Genomic DNA, 11,419 nt, shown 5'->3' on the forward strand with positions numbered 1-11,419 from the left:
AACTGCATATGGGTAAATGTTCATGTTTAACCAAAGTTAAAGCACAGTATTGGGCATTATGATTACATGATTGACCCGATTTCCGGGAGATAGAATCCAAACCAAGACCTATAAATGGACGGCTCAGATCAATCTAAAGTGGCAGAAGTCAGAAGGTGTCTTAAACCGGGGGAAGGTGGGATAGATTGGCCGTTTTAATACATAGATTTTATAACCCTGGATTTTACAAGCTAAAACCTGGATTTCATAAGCTAAGACCTGGATTTTATAAGCTAAAATCTTGATTGTACACTTTTAAGATTGTAAAATCCTGGTTAATTACTAAGACCAGATGCAACCGATGCCGGGCCGTCATCACTCAGTTAATAAGATTTTGGACTGCATATATCAGAAGCTGACATATGCTAATGGATTGTGGATGCAAACTTAACATAATCCCTGAAATAGTTATTAAAACAAGAGTGATAACATGTTTTCATCTTCCAACTAGGAATAAAATTACAACAAAGTATAAAGTTCCTCCAACTCAGAGACAAACAGAAAAGATACTCTCTAATTTGGAAATGTTAAAAATCACATGCTTTTGTAGAATTCCATGATCCAAAACCCATAACAAGAACATTTAACTCTATGACCAGCAAACCCAGCTCCCTTAGCCAAAGCTTCAAACTCTTTCTCTGTCCTCTCTTTTCCTCTTCCAGGAGTATAAATCAACATGAGCATATCCATATTAAAGAAATTGGTACTGGCACGATCCATCTCTGGGGTTATTGGGATAATCCACTCGGCGATGATCACCTTTCCAGTGTCTGGTAGGGCTTCATAGCAACTCTTCAGAAGTTTCAAGCAGTGGTCATCGTTCCAATCATGAAGTACCCACTGCAAGTTTCATTTACAGTTCATAATCACGCTTTTCTTAAATAGATAGCTGCAGCCCCCTATTGAACCACTTCAAAAACTTAAAAAACACTACACTCGAATTTGAGCCAAGTTGAGTTAACTCCATTGAGAAATTAGTGATTTGATAAATAATGAGTGGTTATTTTTTGTAATAAAAACATTCAATTTGTATAATATACAAAGGTTGCATTTGGATTGTTAGAATCAAGAATCAGAATCAGAATCAGAATCAGAATCAGAATCAGAATCAGAATCAGAATCAGAATCAGAATCAGAATCAGAATCAGAATCGGACTCCTATTGTGATTCCTCGTTTAATCGGGTGAAATCAAAATATAATCTCTCGGGGTGGAATATAGATTCCAACATTTTTTTCACACTTCAAGCATACCCTAGTAATCAGTTTTGTAGTTACAATCGGTTCTCAAAATCCAAAACAAATACCCCATAATTGGACTCAATATTGCTTTTAATTTCGAGTCCAACAATCAGTTTTGGACAAAATCAATTCTCAAAATCCAAAATGGACAGGGGCTAAAAAACCCTCTGTAAATTGGAGGCTTTGTATCGTCCAATGGAGATGGTTTTATCCTTAGAATCGTCACTATGGATCATTGGAAATGGATTTTTGCTCCATAGTAAATCCCAGGAAACAAAAGGTTTAGGTTATTTAGAAACTGGCCACACTTGTACTTTCAATTATCTGAAATCAATTGATCTTCTGAAAATGCTTAGTCCATGTTTGTTTTGGATTTTGAGATCTGATTGTGTGTCCAAAACTGACTATTGGAGAATCGATTTTGTCACTAATTATTCTAAACAAACATAGCCACCGTACCGTATGCCCTGATTGTTAGATTGTGTCAATCGATTGTGCACCCCAAAGCGATTATGGGACTCCATAATTCGGGTAGGGGCCCACGATTTGTTGTCCCAATCTCCAAATCTAAAAAAGAACCAGGCCTAAACAATCGATCAGTCTGATCAGACGATAAATTAGTTGTTCCAGTGGCAGAAATAGTGAAACAAAAAGGCAGTGGAAAAACCATATTTATTTCTCACAAAGTCACAAGCAACCACACTCACCTTCATGAAAATGGCTTCTCCCCTTGGAACACTAACAAACATATCTCCCCCAACATGCTCTACACCTGCAACAAAATCATGCCCTCTATTCATACTTTAAAACACAAAAACAAGAAGAAAATAGAAAAAAAAATGGAAGAAAAATATAAAAAGAACAAAACAATAAGAAAGAAGAAGAAAAGAACCATATACCAGAAGAAGCAGGGGCATCAGCAATAACATGAGGCAAATCAAAATTAATTCCTCTGAGATGAGGATACTTTGAAATGATCATGTTGAGACTTGCTCCAACTCCACCCCCAACATCCACCAAAACTTTCAACTCTTCAAACCCCTTGTATGTCTCCAAAATCTTCTTCATGGATAAGGTGCTGTGATTCGACATGGCCCTATTGAAAACCTTGTTGAATCTGGGATCTGTGCCTGGATATTCAAAGGCAGTCATTCCATAAGCCTTTTCGAAAGGGACCCCTCCTTCTAGAACTGCTTCTTTCAAGTGGTACCTAAGTGAAAAAATATCAAAACCCAATAAATGATTAATATTTTGTAGCACCGACATCCAAAAAACATGTTGAAATATTTTTTTCTTTTATCTTTATCATCTTACCAACTCTCCATGAAGACCTTGTCCTGGATCAAAAGAAGGAAAGGGGCTATGGAGACACCGTCCTGGTTTTGAACTAGGAATTTGCAGGCAGGTGCAAGACCATAAAGTCTCTCAAATTTGCCATTGTTTTGGGTTACAACAGAACATGTAAGGATGGAGTAGCTAGCCAATAGGCGTAGAATCCGATCGAGCATGGCGGGAGCATCTGGGTTTTGTGTGGGGAGGTGAGAGGCGATCTGGGATGGGGAGAGATGGGCCCCTGGCCCAGCTTTGGCTATGATCTCTAGCACCTGCAGCTCAATCGCTGCCTTCAAAGTCATGGGCAGGACAGATGCGCTCGCCAATTGCATGGAGAACATGCATGCTTCTTCTTCCTCGTTAGAGGATTTGGATTGATTCAGAGTCGAGGCCATGTTGGTCTGGTTTGAGAAAGGGGAAAGATTGAGAAGTGAACTACGAAGCCTGCGCAGCACAGCCTTGTTTGATATTTCCGAGTATTTAAAAACGAAGATGTGACACGAAACGCGGCGGAAGAAAATCCTTGTCTACTCAGCGTGGACACGGCTAGTAACGCGTTGCCGCGGTCAATGAGTCGTAATTTTTAAATGAATAAAATACAAAAATCCAAACCATGTAGGGCACACCAAATGAATGGTAATCACCATGTGGAAGCCACTAGCTATAATACTCACATTCCTTAAATGTTATTCGCTGGCTTTCGGGTAACGCTTCTCCCCCTTGGCGATTTTTGCCTCTCTTAGAGAAAATAGAGGACAGAGCTAAGGGCTCCTCAATAGTTTTTCGCCATGTCAGGAGATCAGCCAATGCGGAAGCAGACACCCTTGCTAAGAAAGAAGTCTTTCGGGCCGCGTTTGAGTGCTTTGACTATCTACCTCCTTGAATTATTGTACTGCTATCTTTGTATTATCTTTGTTCCTTCAGGACCACCTCGGTTCTGTTTTTACATATATATATATATATATATATATATTATGTTGCCCTTTTCAAAAAAAAAAGCTATAATACTCACATTACCATCTTATCCTGTATATATAAGTAAAGCGGAATCCTCTAAGCCGTGGTTGTGCCACGTGTCACCCCTCTTTCCACCGAAATTTCCAAATTCATTTTACTTTCCGTGTGTATCTTTTCTCTTCCCTAATTAATCTCCATAAATATAGTAAAAAATCGATTATTGAATGTGGGACAACGTGGGGCTGCCACGTGTCCCCCTCATATACACCTAACTTCTGTGTATAGCTCTTTTTAAAAGAAGAAAATATACACGCAACTTCTGTGTATAAATTTCAGAAAAATGTGTTAGCCGGGTGATGCCACGTGTCACTCCTTCTCGAATATTAGCATAGCATTTACTCCCCTTAATAATACGTAGACCAAACTTCTCTCAGGATAGTAATTTAGATATTAAAAGGAAGGAAGTTGAAGAGTTGAAAACGCCATGTCTGCTTGATTTTCTCCGATTAGCGCAATTAAATCTTATTAATTTACATAGAGATTTTAGGCACGTCGCTTGCATACATTTGGTATTCTAGGAATCCAAATTAATTGAGAAGCTGCCGCAAATGTATTCTAGGAATCCAAATTACTTAAGAAGTTGCTGCTCTAGCTTTCCTTAAAATTAGCTCATTTAAATCTTATTCATTTACAGAGATATTTTAGACAAGTCGTTTGGTGTTCTAGGAATCCAAATTCCTTGAGAACCTGCCTCCCTAGCTTTCCTTAAAACGAGGGTATGTTCAAGCAAAATCATATCTGCCACTCTTAAATTCCTAATTCTCATCTTCCAAGAAACGCATACTTAAATTGGAGGCCATTTGCAAAATGATTCGCATTCTTACTTCCTTTTATATCCTGGCATAAACCTTCTTCTCTTTCATCCTGATCTCTCTTTAGTCTTTACTCCATTTCTATCTCATTTGTATGGTACACGGTATGTTTAATTGTTTGTCTACACCCCTTAACATGATCCCTCTAATTTATTATCATATTATCCTCTCTCTCTCTCTCTCTCTCTCTCTCTCTCCCCTGATGGAGGGATGGAACCATCTACGTGGGAGTAGTACTCTTTTGTAAATTGCTATTTTTTATTTGAATTTTTCTTTATGTAATTTTTTTTTACAATCACAGTTGTATAAAGAAATTTGCGGCCGATCCCTGCAAGTGGTTCTTAAAATCCTGGTTAATTTTAGCTTATAAAATAGAGTAATGCTAGGGAAACAGAGGGTAGGACCTAAAACGGACCTACCAAATTGATTTACGCCACTACATCACAAGTGACGTGGGATTTCCCTTAAGTTCAGGGAAATCATAAAAAAGTAAAGTTTTTTTTTACACATGGCACATTTTCATTGCAGGTCCCTGTTGGGTCGTACTCTCGGTCTCCATATCATTTCCCTATAAGATACATAGATTTTAAGCTTGTAAAATCCATGTAGCAAGGTTTACCATTAACAAGATGGCATAATTACTCATGGATATGAATCGGATTAATCTAAACATTAATTGTATTTTTCACAAAAAAATTACCTATTTTACGGTTCTTTTTTAAAGTAATTTGTGGAGGTGATTTTCAGGGTACAACCTATCTACGTTTGAGCCAACAAATGAACGGTTTGGATCTTCCTGTAAAGTGGGCCCCACTGTACTTTTTGAAAAATATTGGATTCAAGGGGCACACTGCATATATAAAATCTAAAATTGCTGAACATTATTTCTAAAGATTTTGGAACTGCTTAAGAAACTCAATCTCAATTTCTTAAAGATCTCGAATGATAGGTGTAAAATAGTGGATCCCTATCCCATCAAAATATGAGGGGTAAAATAGTGGGCCCCACTGCATCAAAACATGAGGTAAAATTGTGGGCTCCACCCGATGCATGGGTTTAGGTGGAGTTCGTGATCCGCACGCTGTCAAAACATTTGAAATGGTGGGTCCATTCATGGGTGCAAAATGAAGGACCCAACCATATGCATTGGTTTGGGCCGAGATGGTGGGCCCTAGCATATCAAAACATGAGGTGTTAAATAGTGGGCCCCAACTATGCTCTGTATGAAGGGTGGTCTCATACAATGAAGTATCATTCAGATTCTGTCACGTCCGTGCGAGGGGCATATGCATGCCATGCTCCCAGTGAGAATAGTCTATTAAATATGGAAACGGGGCGCTGTTTTTGTGATTTCCACCATCAAAGTAGACACTTCCACCCATATAAATTGGAGATGATTTTTTTACACCCACTGTAGGATGATGCACCCCCCTTTAACATGAATGTGGGCAGGTTTTTGACGTCAAATCACGTTAAAAGTGGAGCGCATCATCCTATAGGGGGTGAAAAGATCATCACCCATATAAATTTGTCATTTGATATCTTTCTCTTCCGTCGGATTTTTGGCTGCATTTGGATTCCCGGAAATAGATATCATATTCCGATTCTTATTCGTAGAATGATAAAAAAATTCCATACCAATCACGGTGGAATCAGAATACCCCTCTTGGGATAGGGATTCCAGCCTGATTCTGGCAATCCAAACACACCCATAAAGGGATTGTTCCCTTGATGATAGCAAACCCAGATTTATTTTATCCTTGGATAGGCTTACTATCCCCTTTTCCATAAACCCAATAGTTATATGTACTATTCAAGCAGGACACCTAATCTTAGGGTTTTATTCAAGATAAATTTAGGGCGATGATATTTTCATCCCCTCCCCTGGAGTACACATTCGCCCCCCTTTTTATGTGATTTAATGTCAAAAAGTGTTGAATATGCTCACTGTTCATGTGATAAGAGGAGCGAATGCATACTGCAGAGGGGGTGAAAATATCATCTCCCTAAATCAGGGAAATAATTTATCCAATTATATAGTTGTTAGCATCGCATTTTGATTTAACTAGATTATTAATCAAATGGGTGCCGACCCCAACTAGTTTGAACTTTTGTCGTTCAAATCACATTTTTTTTCATGTAATAGCATGTATCTTTATGAAATTTTTAATGCATAAATGTCTTGTAATTATTCTACTCAATATAAATAGCAACATATGGCCACATTGAAGGCACGGTTGCAGTTTCATTCTTATCTTTATCTTTATTTTCACCTTCTTTGTCTTTTGCTTCTCATTCAATTTCCTCAACTGGTCCAACACACACCCAATGATAACTCGTTCCAAAATCTTGTATAACTAGGCCACGTTTTATTCCTTCTCTTTTGTCAATTGAAAAACAACATTCTACTCTTATTGAACCTACCTGTTTCACCGTTGCAAACAAGTCTCCACATTGGAAAGAAGCAATGTCACATGAATATAATGCCCTACTTTCAAACCATACATGGGAACTACTTTCTCTGCATCCTCATAAAAATGTTATTGGATCAAAATGGGTTTACAAAAGTGTCGAGCGTTTCAAAGCCAGATTAGTTGCAAAGGGATATAATCAACAACCTGGGCTCGACTACGACGAAACTTTCTCGCCAGTTGTAAAACATGTTACAATTCGTATTGTTTTATCTTTGTCCTTGATGGCGTTGGAATCCGGGTCTGCGATCGCGCGGTGTGTAGAGAGCTTCCGCGGGGCCTGCAACCACAAACAAAGGGGTCAAGAGGGTCCGGGGTGGGTCCCGGACGACCACTTCGACACCCAAGTCAGATTCTTGACCAATCAACATAAAGAACAGTGAGAAGAGGCGAGGGTTTGGTCAGGTTTACTAAGGCCAAGGCACGGGTTCTTTTCTTGGGGGTATGGGTGGATGGGTGGGAAGGGACTAACAGGGAGAGTGGGATTAAGCTCCCAACCTCCTCTGTTGTTGCCTTGCCTCTTTCTGCCGTTTATCAGCATCTTTCTTCATGATGGTTAGGCTCCATTGGTGCATGGACGACACGTGGTGAGATTTGGGAGTAGCGCCGTATTTATGTCCCATCAGTCCTTAGTTTGGAATTGGCCGATTCGTCAACTTGACGTAAAAAATGCTTTTTTCCATGGCGAATTAGAAGAAGAGGTATATATGTCTCAGCCACAAGGTTTTATTCATCCGGATTTTCCAAACTAAAAAGGGCTTTGTATGGTTGAAAACAAGCTCCACACGCTTGGTTCCAAAGATTCACTGCTATTTTAAAAGACAAAGGTTTCAGGTGTGGTCAATCTGACAATTCAATGTTTGTTCTCACCTCTCCAACAAGTATGGCTATACTTCTACTCTATGTCGACGACATTATTTTAACAGCATCTAACGATTCCTTGCTACATTCCATCATCAAAGACCTTCATTGTGAATTTGCAATGACAGACTTGGGACACTTACATTATTTTCTTAGCATTCAAGCTCAGCCAACAACAACTGGATTATTTTTATGCTAAGAAAAATATGCCAAAGAAATTTTGAAAAAGACTGGCATGGAAAATTCAAAATTGGTTTCAACTCCTATTCCACAAAAAATCAGTTGTCTGATGATTCTGGTGAATTTCTAAATGACCCAACAGAATACAGAAGTATTGTAGGATCCTTACAATACTTAACATTTACAAGACCAAATCTTTCTTACGCAGCCAATTTAGTATCTCAATTTATGCACGCACCAAGGGATATACTCTTCCAAGCTGTCAAGAGAATCTTACGTTACTTAAAAGGAACGATCAACTATGGCATTTCATTATACTCATCACAAATTTCCACTCTGCGGACTTATTCTGATGCAAATTGGGGTAATTGTCCTGATACTAGAAGATCAACAACTGGTTTTTGTATTTTCCTCGAACAAAATCTAATATCTTGGTCTGCCAAGAAGCAACCGATTGTTTCTCGTTCAAGTACTGAATCTGAATACCGAACAGTAGCATATACTGTCGCCGACACCTGTTGGATCAAATCGTTGTTACGTGAGCTTCATATTTTTCTTCATATTGGTGCAACTTATTTGGTAGCAAATCCAATCATGCATTCCCGCACTAAGCATGTTGATATTGACTATCACTTTGTCCGAGAAAAGGTTGTGAGAGGAGAACCACAAGTTATCTACACTATAACAGAAAAACAACTTGCAGATATTTTTACAAAAGCGCTCTCATCAAAACGTTTTGAATTTCTACGTTCCAATTTGACAGTTTGCTCCGAACCGGTTCAAATTGAGGGAGGGTAATAGCATGTATCTTTATGAGATTTGTAATATTGTAATATTGTCCTTCAATAAGGGCATAAATGTCTTGTAATTATTCCACTCAATATAAATAGCAACATATGGCCACATAGAAGTCACGGTTGCAGTTTCATTCTTATCTGTATCTTCTTCATCACGTGTAATCAAATAATAAAAAAACCAGGAAATTTTTAAAAAGCTTTTTTTTTTCCCAAACTTTTCTACAAAATATCTGCAATTCAAGACATTTCAGAAGTAACTTTTCAGGGAGTTATAATTTTTTACCACTTTTGAACTTTTTATGAAAAATTGAGATAGAGATGTCTAGCAAGACGATCTCAGGATGACGAACGAAAATAACCATGGCGTGCACTTAACATATGTGCCAAGGTGCATATGTGCAAAAACCAATGTCGTAAGGTGCTGTTTAAATTGCAAGAATTTTCTAAAAAAGAATGGAAAGGAAAAATATTTATAAAATTGGGCAATGATAAATTTGCACCCCCTATAGGCAAGGTTTTAAATTTCGGTTTCGATGTCAGTTTCAGCCAACACTGAAATTGAAATATTTTGGTTTTCTGCCAAAATCATGTAAAAAATATGATAATGATTTTGTTTTTTTTTTTTAATTTTGAATGAAATGTCCAAAATTTCGGTGATTTCGATGGAAATTTCATAAATTTTCTGTGAGAATTGAATTATAACATTTCGATGGGCATTTTTTTAATTTCGGTAGAAATCTCTTTAAAAAGTTATAAACGAAATTCCAACAAAAATTTTGGTGACATTTTGGCGAAATTTCGTTGAAAATTCGCTGAAATCTTATAAAGAAACGACTTCTTGTAAATTTCGTTTCGGCCGTGGCCGAAATTGAAATATTTTTTGTTGTTTAATTTCGACCGAAATTTAAAACCATGCCTGTAGGATAATTCGCACCCCTTTAACATTAAATCTGCTAAATACCCTCCTTTAAAGGGGTGCGAATTATCCTAAGGGTACGGATATATCATAACCCTATAAAATTTCCTAGTTTTTTGCCCAATTAAAAAAGATATTTTGAACTGACCCGATTAATTTGTATTTAGAGGAACCTCAATTTATGATGAATTTGTATTTAGAGGAACCTCAATTTATGATGATAGTCTCTAGATTAATCATAATCATATTATATCTCTCTAAATTGTGGAAATGGGAACAATTTTCTGTAGATATTCTTCTTGCAATCCAAACTGAGGTCTAGAGATATCTGAAATGACACTTTTTTCACTGTGCTTGATCAGATGTCCTCAACAATATGCATAATGCATGGACCCAATCACCGTACACGTGGGGCGCCAAGCGGGGAAAAAAGATCAGAGAGAGGGAAAATGATGTTTCCACCCCCTATCCCCAGCATTTTCAAGGAAAAAACAAATAGAAAGGGGTGGAATTAACACCCATTTCGAGGATAAGAAAAAACAAGTGGGCGGTGGAAATGCTTCAAGAGTTGCTAAAAACTCAAGTAGTGGTTAAACATAAGTTGACCTTTTGTACCCTAATAATGGGATTGGAGACGTTAAATAAAGCAAATCAGTCCTCGGGAAGTGATATATTCGCCTCCCTTTCCTCCCCGGGTCTATCCTCTTTTTTAGCATGAAGGGGTGGCCCAGAAAAGAAAAGGGTGCGAATATATATAATTTCCTTTAGTCGGCAAGCTTACCAATATCCACCTAGTCACTTTCTTCCATGGTACGGAGGAGTTTTCAGAATATAAAACAGATGGCACGTGTACGGTCAAGATTGAAGACGAATACCGCGTAATCAAATATCTTTGTTCCCAAGTCTGATAGGGAAATAATATATTCGCCCTCCTTTCTTCCCTGACCCACCCCTTTAGTGTTGAAACTTAAAAGAGAGAGTCTTAAACACACTAGAGGGGGTGACTAAGGGAAGAAAATGGGGCGAATAATGGCCTGGGAGACATTAAATAAAGAAATATTAGTCCTCAAGTCTACTGTTTTCCAAATTTAGAAGCCCCCTTATCACTTTCTTACATGTTAGGATTTAGGAAGAAGTTTCCTAAGCACACATGCCACGTGTACTGTTGGGATTAAAAAGTAATATCAAAGTAATCAAAATATCTTTGTTCCCAGGTCGACATGGAAATGATATATTCACCCCCTGTTCTTCCCCAACCCACTTCCTTTGAGCTTTGGTGCAAAGAGAGTAGTCATAAATGCAAAATTATACATAGAGCGGCCGTTTGAACCCGTATTTCTTAAAAGGTGTGGTTCGGTCCACTCCATAGGATGATCCAAACCGTTCATTTGATGGGCCACAATGTAAATGGATTTTGGCCCAAAAATCATTTCCATATTATCATCCCAACCCTACCATCTATACATAGAGATTTCCACAATAAGCAGTTCCTCAATAGATTGGAGGGCTAGGATGACCCATTTGGGCACACCCTATTTTCGCTCTGACCCATCACTACGGTTTTGGTGCTAGCCGTCCAGTATATTTTAAAAAATACTGGACTATAACTCTCTTAGGACTTACACCATATAAGATCTCGTCATAAATAAACTTTAAGGGGGTGGCCGGGGTAAGAAGAGGGGGGAAATATATCACTTTCCGTCTGATATTTGCACCATGTGGGCCCTGGATCCAAAACTTCTTCTCTATACCCG

The 11,419-nt window shown here is 38.2% G+C and overlaps 1 protein-coding gene across 2 annotated transcripts; it reads right to left on the reverse strand.

Annotated features, from left to right (window-relative positions):
• Positions 1-462: 462 nt before the first annotated feature.
• Positions 463-3,133, reverse strand: LOC143874230 (caffeic acid 3-O-methyltransferase-like). Of its 2 annotated transcripts, XM_077376875.1 has the most exons (5): positions 2,594-3,133; positions 2,179-2,489; positions 1,987-2,051; positions 1,739-1,863; positions 708-879 (listed from the first exon to the last, which is right to left on the reverse strand). In XM_077376875.1, the coding sequence occupies exons 1-5, from the start codon at positions 3,004-3,006 to the stop codon at positions 843-845; spliced, it is 951 nt and encodes a 316-aa protein (XP_077232990.1). In that variant the 5' UTR covers positions 3,007-3,133; the 3' UTR covers positions 708-842. The 2 variants fall into 2 exon arrangements, with proteins under 2 accessions (XP_077232989.1, XP_077232990.1); XM_077376874.1 differs by lacking the exon at positions 1,739-1,863 and having other exon boundaries at positions 463-879; positions 2,594-3,132.
• Positions 3,134-11,419: the final 8,286 nt, after the last annotated feature.

The sequence above is a fragment of the Tasmannia lanceolata genome, unplaced genomic scaffold (assembly GCF_043159265.1).
Source record: "Tasmannia lanceolata isolate RefF3 unplaced genomic scaffold, GAP_Taslan_0.1 ptg000002l, whole genome shotgun sequence".
Taxonomy (NCBI): Eukaryota; Viridiplantae; Streptophyta; class Magnoliopsida; order Canellales; family Winteraceae; genus Tasmannia; species Tasmannia lanceolata.